The sequence below is a fragment of the Oncorhynchus keta genome, chromosome 4 (assembly GCF_023373465.1).
Source record: "Oncorhynchus keta strain PuntledgeMale-10-30-2019 chromosome 4, Oket_V2, whole genome shotgun sequence".
Classification (NCBI taxonomy): Eukaryota; Metazoa; Chordata; class Actinopteri; order Salmoniformes; family Salmonidae; genus Oncorhynchus; species Oncorhynchus keta.
Window position 1 is genome coordinate 17,346,502 of NC_068424.1, and position 13,066 is coordinate 17,359,567.

A 13,066-nucleotide genomic window follows, 5' to 3' on the forward strand; every position below is an offset into this window, starting at 1 on the left:
TTAAGTGGGGGAGTATCATAGATTTGAAGTACAGTTTTGCTACTTCAAATCAAATCAAATCAAATCAAATCAAATTTATTTATATAGCCCTTCGTACATCAGCTGATATCTCAAAGTGCTGTACAGAAACCCAGCCTAAAACCCCAAACAGCAAACAATGCAGGTGTAAAAGCTACTTCTGTAGTCAAACAATTTCACATAAATCGGAAATTAGATAGGTTGAATTTGAGAAGGCAGATCATTAATGTACAGGCTTAACAGGAGGGGCCCCAGTATTGACCCTTGGGGCACGCCCACATCATAGCTAAGAGTGGGCAACAGCTCATTGCTCACTCTGACACACTGAGTTCTGCCTTCAAGGTATGATTTCATCCATCTCAAGTAATCAGGGGAAAAGTTGAACTTGGACAATTTTGTGATGAGAATCTCATGGTTAACAGTATCAAAAGCTTCCCGTAGGTCCAGAAACACAGCCCCAACAATGCCCCCTTTGTCCATCTTGGACTTCACATTTTCCAGAAGAAAGCAGTTGGCCAATTCTGTGGAGTGTTTCGCTCTGAAGCCAAACTGCATGGAGTGTAATGTGAAGGGGCTGTTGTTGAGGTGGTTAATCAGTTGTTCTGCTACACACTTTTCAACAACCTTTGACACCACAGGTAGTATACTAATGGGCCTGTAGTTACTCACGTCAGCAGGGTCGCCTGATTTAAAGATGGCCGACTTCCATACCCTTGGAAACACCCAGAGACCAATAGATGTGTTGGTGACCTTAGTAATGGGGCCAATGAGTGACTCTGTAGTTTTTTTTAGAAAGGTAGAGTCCAGCCCAAACACATCTTTGGCTTTATAGTTCTTCAGTGAGCTAATCACCTTGTTCACCTTTGACTCAGAAACCTCCCTTATGATGAAGACAGGTTGAGCATCATTTACTAGCACTGAGCCTAAGAAACCAGTGGAGGGGTTCTGTGTCAGTAACCTGACAGAGTCAATAAAGTAGGAATTGAAGGCTATTGCTATTTCGACTGCATCCTGTGTTAGATTGTTATTCACCACGATTTCTAGTCTTTTTGCAGTGTTACTATGGTCTTTCCCTGTTAACTTTTTTAGATTCTCCCGGATCAGTTTAGAATTTCCCTTTGCTTCACCAATTATGTTAATAAAAAGGTTTGCCTTGGCCTGTCTGATTCCTTTCATCACCTTATTTCTCAACATGGTAAACCTACGTCTGTCATGCTCTAATTTGGATCTTAGGGCTATTTTTAGAGCATAATCTCGTTCTTTCATCAATTTCCAGATTTCTCCATTTAGCAAAGGAAGAGGGCTCTTTTGGCCAGGTTTGGATTTGATTTTCTTTAGGAAACCATTTATTGTAGTCTGGATTGTGGATAGAAAACCCTGACTATCAGCTTCCACATTTGTATAGGACAAGACACCATTCCTGTTAATTCCCTTAATTACCTTTCAAAATAACTTAATTCACTCTTAGGTATTCTTAGTTGATCTGGCTTGCTACCAGTAGAGATATTAAACCTGTTCTTGGAAAGCTTTCTGGCTATAAGTGTCAGATTATGAGCAGACAGCCCAGTGACCATATTGAATGATTTAGTCACTCTCTCTGGTTTGTTACTGAACACCAGGTCAATCTGTGTTTTAGAACAACAAGTCACCCTGGTTGGCCCTTTAACTAGCTGTGTAAGGTCAAAAGTAGTTATTTTCTTACAAGACTTGTCTTCATAATTAATGTTAAAATCTCCCATTTAATATGACCTCTTTCCCAAAGTCACATTCCCTATGCATGTTATTAAACTGATTAAAAACACACTTCAGGTGGAAGGTGGTCTGTAAATTCCAATAAGGGTAAAATACATTTGGGGAGACAGTGTAACGTTTCACGCTGTGAAACTCCCTTTCCCCTGGGCTCCTCATCTCATTGTCTGTGTGGAGACAGAACCGGTTTAAGAGACAGACAGGGTTACAGGTTAAGAGGGTGAGTACCTCAATCAGCTATCATAATGACTGAACAGCTACATAAATCAATTAGTGGGAAGCGGTTCCCCTAAACCAGGCTTTCCCAAACTCGGTCCTGGACTCCCCCTGGGTGCACATTTAGAAAACCTCCCCTAAACCAGGCTTTCCCAAACTCGGTCCTGGACTCCCCCTGGGTGCACATTTAGAAAACCTCCCCTAAACCAGGCTTTCCCAAACTCGGTCCTGGACTCCCCCTGGGTGCACATTTAGAAAACCTCCCCTAAACCAGGCTTTCCCAAACTCGGTCCTGGAATCCCCCTGGGTGCACATTTAGAAAACCTCCCCTAAACCAGGCTTTCCCAAACTCGGTCCTGAATCCCCCTGGGTGCACATTTAGAAAACCTCCCTAAACCAGGCTTTCCCAAACTCGGTCCTGAATCCCCCTGGGTGCACATTTAGAAAACCTCCCCCAAACCAGGCTTTCCCAAACTCGGTCCTGGACCCCCTGGGTGCACATTTAGAAAACCTCCCTAAACCAGGCTTTCCCAAACTCGGCCCTGGACTCCCCCTGGGTGCACATTTAGAAAACCTCCCCTAAACCAGGCTTTCCCAAACTCGGTCCTGGACTCCCCTGGGTGCACATTTAGAAAACCTCCCTAAACCAGGCTTTCCCAAACTCGGTCCTGGACTCCCCTGGGTGCACATTTAGAAAACCTCCCCTAAACCAGGCTTTCCCAAACTCGGTCCTGGAATCCCCCTGGGTGCACATTTAGAAAACCTCCCCTAAACCATGCTTTCCCAAACTCGGTCCTGGAATCCCCCTGGGTGCACATTTAGAAAACCTCCCCTAAACCATGCTTTCCCAAACTCGGTCCTGGAATCCCCCTGGGTGCACATTTAGAAAACCTCCCCTAAACCAGGCTTTCCCAAACTCGGTCCTGGACTCCCCCTGGGTGCACATTTAGACAACCTCCCCTAAACCAGGCTTTCCCAAACTCGGTCCTGGACTCCCCCCTGGGTGCACATTTTGGTTTTTGCCCTAGCACTACACAGCTGTTTCAAATAATCAAAGCTTAATGATGAGTTTGTTATTTTAGTCAGCTGTGTAGTGCTTGGCCAACAAAAAAAACTAAACTTGCACCCAGGTGGGGCCCCAGGACCGAGTTTGGGAAAACCTCCCCTAAACCACTGATACAGGGGCCAAGATATTTCTATCCACGTAATGGTTCAGATTAGGAGCTGGAGAAGTCAAATCTAATCCTAGATCTTTGGTTAAGGCAAACTTTTACCTTGGAATTGGCTCTAAATGGAAGCAATTTTGGTTATTTTAAGCCCGGCAGTGATTCATGGTTTCCTGCTACCTGATGGAAACCCCTAAACAAAAAGCTCATGGAGTTTGTGTGTGAAGTCTTATTGTTGCTCTGCCAACTCTTCCTGCATCTCCTTTCATTTGTTCTTTCTGTCTTCAACTTCAACCCACATGTCTTTTTAGCTCTCGCTTTCCATTTCCAATAATTATCATCTTTATGCGTTTTGGAATTGATGTTGTTGTTAGTTCTCGCTCTCAATTCAAAGGGGATTTATTAGCATGGTCTCTTTCAATTAAGATGGCTTTTATTAGCATGGGAAACATGTTTACATTGCCAAAGCAAGTGAAATAATAAACAAAGAATGTCAACAAAAGCATTTGAAAATCTACAGTAAACATTGCACTCATACAGGTTTCAAAGGGATTAAAACGTTTCAAATGTTATATTATCAGCCATTTGAACATCTTGGCCACGTTCTGTTATAATCTCCACCCGGCACAGCCAGAAGAGGACTGGCCACCCCACATATGCTCTCTCTAATTCTCTCTTTCTTTCTCTCTCTCGGAGGACCTGAGCCCTAGGACCGTGCCCCAGGACTACCTGACATGATGGCTCCTTGCTGTCCCCAGTCCACCTGACTGTGCTGCTGCTCCAGTTTCAACTGTTCTGCCTTATTATTATTCGACCATGCTGGTCATTTATGAACATTTGAACATCTTGGTCATGTTCTGTTATAATCTCTACCCGGCACAGCCAGAAGAGGACTGGCCACCCCACATAGCCCGGTTCCTCTCTAGGTTTCTTCCTAGGTTTTGGCCTTTCTAGGGAGTTTTTCCTAGCCACCGTGCTTTTACACCTGCATTGTTTGCTGTTTGGGGTTTTAGGCTGGGTTTCTGTACAGCACTTTGAGATATCAGCTGATGTACGAAGGGCTATATAAATAAATTTGATTTGATTTGATGTGTTTTAACAATATGCAATAGTTGTAGTAGGAATAATAGGGGAAGATGAGGAAACTGATAAATATGGGAGGTATTTACAATGTTTTGTTCCACTGGTGGCCCGTTTCTCATGGCAACGGGCCACAAACCTTGCTGCTGTGATTGCACATTGCGGTATTTCACCAACAGATATGGGAGTTTGTCAATGTTTGATTTGTTTTCTAATTCCTTGTGGGTCTGTGTGACCTGTGGGAAATATGTCGCTCTCTCTCTGTCTCTCTCAATTACATTTAAGGGCATATTTGGCATGGAAAACATATGTTAACATTGCCAAATCAAGTGAAGTAGATAAACAAAAGTGAAATAAACATTAAAAAAATGTAACAGTAAACATTACACCCACAAAAGGTCCAAAAATAATAAAGACATTTCAAATATCATATTATGTGCAAATAGTTAAAGTACAGAAGTGAAAATAAATAAACATAAATATGGGTTGTATTTACAATGGTGTTTGTTCTTCACTGGTTGCCCTTTTCTTGTGGCAACAGATCACAAATCTTGCTGCTGTGATGGCACGCTGTGGTATTTCACCCAACAGATATGGGAGTTTATCAAAATTGGGTTTGTTTTCGTTGTGGGTCTGTGTAATCTGAGGGAAATATGTGTCTCTAATATGGTCATACAGGAGGTTAGGAAGTGCAGCTCAGTTTCCACCTCATTTTGTGGGCACACTGCTCTCAAGAGAAGACAGGCTTTCTATGACAATAGTAAGGCTATGCTCAATAGCAAGGCTATGCTCACCAAGTATGTACATTGTCAAAGCTTTCCTTAAGTTTGGGTCAGTCACAGTGGTCAGGTATTCTGCCACTGTGTACTCTCTGTATAGGGCCAAACAGCATTCTATTTTGCTCAGTTTTTTTGTTAATTCTTTCCAATATGGCAAGTAATTATCTTTTTGTTTCCTCATGATTTGGTTGGGTCTAATTGTGTTGCTGTGGGGTCTGTTGGTGAACAGAGCCCCGGGACCAGCTTGCTTAGGGGACTCTTCTCCAGGTTCATCTCTCTGTAGGTGATGGCTTTGTTATGGAAGGTTTGGGAATCGCTTTCTTTAAGGTTGTTGTAGAATTTAAACAGCTCTTTTCTGGATTTTGATAATTAGTGGGTATCGGCCTAATTCTGCTCTACATGCATTATTTGGTGTTTTACGTTGTACACAGAGGATATTTTTGTAGAATTCTGCATGTAGAGTCTCAATTTGGTGTTCGTCCCATTTGTGAATTCTTGGTTGGTGAGCGGACCCCAAACCTCACAACCATAAAGGGCAATGGGTTTTATAACTGATTCAAGTATTTTTAGCCAGATCCTAATTGGTATGTTACATCCTTTAGATGGCATAGAAGGCCCTTCTTGCCTTGTCTCTCAGATTGTTCACAGCTTTGTGGAAGTTACCTGTGGCACTAATGTTTAGACCGAGGTATGTATAGTTTTGTGTGTGCTCCAGGGAAACGGTGCCTAGATGGAATTTGTATTTGTGGTCTTGGCGACTGGACCTTTTTTGGAGCACCATTATTTTTGTCTTACTGAGATTTACTGTCAGGGCCCATGTCTGACAGAATCTGTTCAGAAGATCTAGGTGCTGCTGTAGGCCCTCCTAAGTTGAGGACAGAAGCACCAGATCATCAGCAAACAGTAGACATTTGACTTCAAATTCTAGTAGGGTGAGGCCAGGTGCTGCAGACTGCTCTACTGCCCTCACCAATTTGTTGATATATATGTTGAAGAGGGTGGGGCTTAAGCTGCATTCCTGTCTCACCCCATGGGCCTGTGGAAAGAAATTTGTTTTTTTCCCAATTATAATGTCGTATGTTTTTCCCCAAACACTACTTTCCATCCATCTGTATAGCAGACCCTCATGCCAAATTGAGTCAAAATCCTTTTTTGAAATCAACAAAGTATGAAAAGACAGCCTTTGTTTTGGTTTGTTTGTTTGTCAAATAGGGTGTGCAGAGTGAATACGAGGTCTGTCATATGGTATTTAGGTAAAAAGCCATTTTGACATTTGCTCAGTACATTGTTTTCATTGAGGAAATGTAAGAGTCTGCTGTTAATTATAATGCAGAGGATTTTCCAAAGGTTGCTGTTGACGCATATCCCACGGTAGGTATTGGGGTCAAATTTGTCGCCAATTTTGTGGATTGGGGTGATCAGTCCTTGGTTCCAAATATTGAGGAAGATGCCAGAGCTGAGGATGATGTTAAAGAGTTGAATAACTCTCCATGTTGTTTGTTTAATGTTTTCACATTTCCCCAGAAGTGGTTAGAGTCTATGGATTCTATTACATTGAGCTGATTTCTGACATGCTGTTCCTTCTTTTTCAGTAGTGTATTTCTGTATTGTTTCAGTGATTCACCATAGTGAAGGCGTAGACTCAGGTTTTCTGCGTCTATGTTTTTGGTTGAATAGGTTTCTCAATTTCCTTTAGGTTTTTGCATTCTTCATCAAACCATTTGTCATTGTTGTTCATTTTCTTCGGTTTTCTGTTTTTTTTAGTTGTTTTTAAAAAAACAAATTCTTATGTTCAATGACGGCCTAGGAACAGTGGGTTAACTGCCTGTTCAGGGGCAGAACGACAGATTTGTACCGTGTCAGCTCGGGGGTTTGAACACGCAACCTTCCGGTTACTAGTCCAACGCTCTAACCACTAGGCTTTGATAAGGAAGCTGAGAGGTTAAATATACTGTTTAGGTTTTCTACTGCCAGGTTTACACCTTCACTATTACAATGTAACGTTTTGTCCATCTAAAAGGGATTGCATTTGTTGTTGCCGAATTGGTTTTTGGTAGGTTTCCACACTACTTTCCTTCCATCTATAGCATTTCTTTATATTATTCCGTTTCATTGGCTTCGATGCCTCATGATTGAGTATTGCTCTGTTCAAGTAGACTGATTTTGCTGTGATCTGATAGAGGTGTCAATGGGGTGACTGTTAACTGTGGTCTGATAGGGGTGTCAGTGGGCTGACTGTTAACTGTGGTCTGATAGGGGTGTCAGTGGACTGACTGTTAACTGTGGTCTGATAGGGGTGTCAGTGGGCTGACTGTTAACTGTGGTCTGATAGGGGTGTCAGTGGGCTGACTGTTAACTGTGATCTGATAGGGGTGTCAGTGGGCTGACTGTTAACTGTGGTCTGATAGGGGTGTCAGTGGACTGACTGTTAACTGTGGTCTGATAGGGTGACTGTTAACTGTGGTCTGATAGGGGTGTCAGTGGGCTGACTGTTAACTGTGATCTGATAGGGGTGTCAGTGGGGTGACTGTTAACTGTGGTCTGATAGGGGTGTCAGTGGGGTGACTGTTAACTGTGGTCTGATAGGGGTGTCAGTGGGCTGACTGTTAACTGTGGTCTGATAGGGGTGTCAGTGGGCTGACTGTTAACTGTGGTCTGATAGGGGTGTCAGTGGGCTGACTGTTAACTGTGGTCTGATTGGGGTGTCAGTGGGCTGACTGTTAACTGTGGTCTGATAGGGGTGACTGTTAACTGTGGTCTGATAGGGGTGTCAGTGGGCTGACTGTTAACTGTGATCTGATAGGGGTGTCAGTGGGGTGACTGTTAACTGTGGTCTGATAGGGGTGTCAGTGGGGTGACTGTTAACTGTGGTCTGATAGGGTGTCAGTGGGCTGACTGTTAACTGTGATCTGATAGGGGTGTCAGTGGGCTGACTGTTAACTGTGGTCTGATAGGGGTGTCAGTGGACTGACTGTTAACTGTGGTCTGATTGGGGTGTCAGTGGGCTGACTGTTAACTGTGATCTGATAGGGGTGTCAGTGGGCTGACTGTTAACTGTGGTCTGATAGGGGTGTCAGTGGACTGACTGTTAACTGTGGTCTGATAGGGGTGACTGTTAACTGTGGTCTGATAGGGGTGTCAGTGGGCTGACTGTTAACTGTGATCTGATAGGGGTGTCAGTGGACTGACTGTTAACTGTGGTCTGATAGGGGTGTCAGTGGACTGACTGTTAACTGTGGTCTGATAGGGGTGACTGTTAACTGTGGTCTGATAGGGGTGTCAGTGGGCTGACTGTTAACTGTGGTCTGATAGGGGTGTCAGTGGACTGACTGTTAACTGTGGTCTGATAGGGGTGACTGTTAACTGTGGTCTGATAGGGGTGTCAGTGGGCTGACTGTTAACTGTGATCTGATAGGGGTGTCAGTGGACTGACTGTTAACTGTGGTCTGATAGGGGTGTCAGTGGACTGACTGTTAACTGTGGTCTGATAGGGGTGACTGTTAACTGTGGTCTGATAGGGGTGTCAGTGGACTGACTGTTAACTGTCTGGGTTGAGGTCAGTGATAAAGTAGTCTAAAGTACTACAGCCAAGAGATGAGCTGTAGGTGTACCTACCACAGGAGTCTGGGTTGAGGTCAGTGATAAAGTAGTCTACAGTACTACAGCCAAGAGATGAGCTATAGGTGTACCTACCATAGGAGTCTGGGTTGAGGTCAGTGATAAAGTAGTCTACAGTAGTACAGCCAAGAGATGAGCTATATGTGTACCTACCACAGGAGTCTGGGTTGAGGTCAGTGATAAAGTAGTCTACAGTACTACAGCCAAGAGATGAGCTATAGGTGTACCTACCACAGGAGTCTGGGTTGAGGTCAGTGATAAAGTAGTCTACAGTACTACAGCCAAGAGATGAGCTATACGTGTACCTACCACAGGAGTCTGGGTTGAGGTCAGTGATAAAGTAGTCTACAGTACTACAGCCAAGAGATGAGCTATAGGTGTACCTACCATAGGAGTCTGGGTTGAGGTCAGTGATAAAGTAGTCTACAGTACTACAGCCAAGAGATGAGCTATATGTGTACCTACCATAGGAGTCCCCTCAAAGCCTACCATTGACTATGTACATCCCCAGCGTCCGACAGAGCTGCAGGAGTTGTGACCAGTTTTTGTTGGTAATGTTGTCGTAATTGTGCCTAGGGGGGCATATAGGGGAGAGAGTGCTGTCACCTCCAGGCAGGTGTTTGTCCCCCAGTGTGAGGGTGTCAGGTTCTTGTCTGGTTCTGGCATTTAGGTCGCCAGAGACTAGTACATGTCCCTGGGCCTGGAAATGATTAATTTCCCCCTTCAGGATGGAGAAGCTGTCTTCATTAAAGTGTGTGTGTGTGTGGGGGGCGGGGTATAGGTAGCTCTCTCTCTTCTCTCTAACTGATAACCCAGCAGAGATGATACAACAGCCATAACATACACATAAACAGCAGGAGAGGATCACAGCCACCTCTACCATGAGGGCCGGGGGGGAGCAGGAAGAAAACAGAGGAACAAAAAGAGGGGGAGGGAGGAATGGAGCTATTTTGTAAGGCCTTGGAGACCCCAGTCCGGATATGGCTTTTATGCTAGGGAGAGTCAATTACTTCCCTCCTCACACACACACACACACACACTGTCACAGCTGTTTGACGTGGAAACATGACTAAAAAAGGGAATCTAAATATTCTAGGAGACTTTGAGAGTACATTGTATGAATGAAGGGACAGATGGAGGCATAACATAACATAAAACATAACATACATACATACACACACACACTTGAAGTCGGATGTTTGCATACACCTTAGCCAAATACATTTAACTCAGTTTTTCACCATTACTGACTTTAAACCTAGTAAAAATGCCCTGTCTTAAGTCAGTTAGGATCACCAATGTATTGTAAGAATGTGAAATGTCAGAATAATAGTAGAGAGAATGATTTATTTCAGCTTTAATTTCTTTCTTCACATTCCCAGTGGGTCAGAAGTTTACATACACTCAATTAGTATTTGGTAGCATTGCCTTTAAATTGTTTAACTTGGGTCAAATGTTTTGGGTAGCCTTCCACAAGCTTCCCACAATAAGTTGGGTTAATTTTGGCCCATTCCTCCTTACAGAGCTGGTGTAACTGAGTCAGGTTTGTAGGCCTCCTTGCTTGCACACGCTTTTTCAGTTCTGCCCACATATTTTCTATAGGATTGAGGTCAGGGCTGTGTGATGGCCACTCCAATACCTTGACTTTGTTGTCCTTAAGCCATTTTGCCACAATAAGTAAGTATGCTTGGGATCATTGTCCATTTGGAAGACCCATTTGCGACCAAGCTTTAACTTCCTGACTGATGTCTTCAGATGTTGCTTCAATATATCCACATAATTTTCCTGCTTCATGATGTCATCTATTTTGTGAAGTGCACCAGTCCCTCCTGCAGCAAAGCACCCCCACAACATTATGCTGCCACCCCCGTGCTTCACAGTTGGGATGGTGTTCTTCGGCTTGCAAGCCTCCCACTTTTTGTTCCAAACATAACGATGGTCATTATGGCCAGAGTTCTATTTTTGTTTCATCAGACCAGAGGACATTTCTCCAAAAAGTACGATCTTTGTCCCCATGTGCAGTTGCAAACCGTAGCCTAGCTTTTTTATAGTGGTTTTGGAGCAGTGACGTCTTCCTTGCTGAGCAGCCTTTCAGGTTCTGTCGATATAGGACTCATTTTACTGTGGATATAGATACTTTTGTACCCGTTTCCTCCAGCATCTTCACAAGGTCCTTTGCTGTTGTTCTGGGATTAATTTGCACTTTTCGCACCAAAGTATGTTCATCTCTAGGAGACAGAACGTGTCTCCTTCCTGAGCGGTATGACGGCTGCGTGGTCCCATGGTGTTTATACTTGCGTACTATTGATTGTACAGATGAACGTGGTACCTTCAGGCATTTTGAAATTACTCCCAAGGATGAACCAGACTTGTGGAGGTCTTGGCTGATTTCTTCTGATTTTCCTATGATGTCAAGCAAAGAGGCACTGAGTTTGAAGGTAGAACTTGAAATACATCCGCAGGTACACCTCCAATTGACTCAAATTATGTCAATTAGCCTATCAGAAGCTTCTAAAGACATTACATCATTTTCTGGAATTTTCCAAGCTGTTTAAAGGCACAGTCAACATAGTGTATGTAAACTTCTGACCCACTGGAATTGTGATACGGTGAATTATAAGTGAAATAATCTGTCTGTAAACAAATGTTGGAAAAATTACTGGTGTCATTGCCAAAGTAGATGTCCTAACCGATTTCTTAACAAGACCGTTGTCGAGTGGTTGAAAAACGAGTTAATGGACTCCAACCTAAATGTATGTCAACTTCCCACTTCAACTGTGTGTGTGTGTGTGTGTGTGTGTGTGTGTGTGGTGGGATAATAGCAGTAAGTGAGTCATGACTTTGACATTTCCATGTGGTGCGGTGTATTCCATTAACCACTGAGATCCATGCCAAGATTTTATGATCTACAGTCATTTACAAACACTATTAAAAAACAACCAGATCCGTTAGTCAGCACCAAGCCCAAAACACACCCAAGCCAAAAACACACCCCCCAAGCCCAAAACACACCAAGCCCCTATGCCCAAAACACACCCCCAAGCCCAAAACACACCCCCAAGCCCAAAACACCCCCAAGCCCAAAACACCCCCAAGCCCAAAACACACACCCCCAAGCCCAAAACACACACCCCCAAGCCCAAAACACACACCCCAAGCCCAAAACACACACCCCCAAGCCCAAAACACACACCCCCAAGCCCAAAACACACCCTCCCCAAGCCCAAAACACACCCTCTCCAAGCTCAAAACACACCCTCTCCAAGCTCAAAACACACCCTCTCCAAGCCCAAAACACACCCTCTCCAAGCCCAAAAAACACACCCCAAAGCCCAAAAAACACCCCCTCCAAGCCCAAAACACACCCCCCCAACGCTCTCCTTTCTCCCTGTGTGTGTGTGTCCTACATGAAGCAGATGCAGAATAGGATGTGTGTGCGAGTGTGTCTCTTACCTGCAGCAGATGACGGCCTTGCAGGACAGGGCGAGGTCTAGGAAGGCTTGGCGGAGCTCGAAGGACAGGGCGTATTTCAGGGTCTGTCCATCGATGATCAGAGCCAACTCATTCTCCTTCCCCAGAGAGTCACCCAGAGACACACAGTGAGCTGTCAGGGTGGCACGTGTTGCCTGGGGAGGGCAAGAGAAAGAGGGGATTCAACACACACACACACAGTATATATTCTTCATCTACAGGTTAAGCAGAAATGGAGATGCAAAAGTATACAATCGAAAATAAACACACACACTTCTTACACGTACATGAACAGGCTGGAGAGATTGAGACAGTAGTGTGGACAAAGAGGAGAGAGTGAGACAGTAGTGTGACAAAGAGGAGAGAGTGAGACAGTAGTGTGGACAAAGAGGAGAAAGTGAGACAGTAGTGTGGACAAAGAGGAGAGAGTGAGACTGTAGAGGGACAAAGAGGAGAGAGTGAGACAATAGAGGGACAAAGAGGAGAGAGTGAGACTGTAGAGGGACAAAGAGGAGAGAGTGAGACAGTAGAGGGACAAAGAGGAGAGAGTGAGACAGTAGTGTGGACAAAGAGGAGAGAGTGAGACAGTAGTGTGGACAAAGAGGAGAGAGTGAGACAGTAGTGTGGACAAAGAGGAGAGAGTGAGACAGTAGTGTGGACAAAGAGGAGAGAGTGAGACAGTAGTGTGGACAAAGAGGAGAGAGTGAGACAGTAGAGGGACAAAGAGGAGAGAGTGAGACAGTAGTGTGGACAAAGAGGAGAGAGTGAGACAGTAGTGTGGACAAAGAGGAGAGAGTGAGACAGTAGTGTGGACAAAGAGGAGAGAGTGAGACAGTAGTGTGGACAAAGAGGAGAGAGTGAGACAGTAGTGTGGACAAAGAGGAGAGAGTGAGACGGAGGGACAAAGAGGAGAGAGTGAGACAGTAGTGTGGACAAAGAGGAGAGAGTGAGACAGTAGAGGGACAAAGA

At 44.3% G+C, this 13,066-nt stretch overlaps 1 protein-coding gene across 1 annotated transcript in view; it reads right to left on the reverse strand.

The window, feature by feature from the left end:
• The window catches only part of LOC118378446 (phospholipid-transporting ATPase IB-like), a 118,688-nt gene that overhangs the window by 38,604 nt on the left and 67,018 nt on the right, over positions 1–13,066 (reverse strand). The window contains exon 24 of the mRNA XM_052502857.1: positions 12,080–12,252. Coding sequence (XP_052358817.1) covers positions 12,080–12,252 — 173 coding nt within the window. The remainder of the gene's footprint in view (positions 1–12,079; positions 12,253–13,066) is intronic.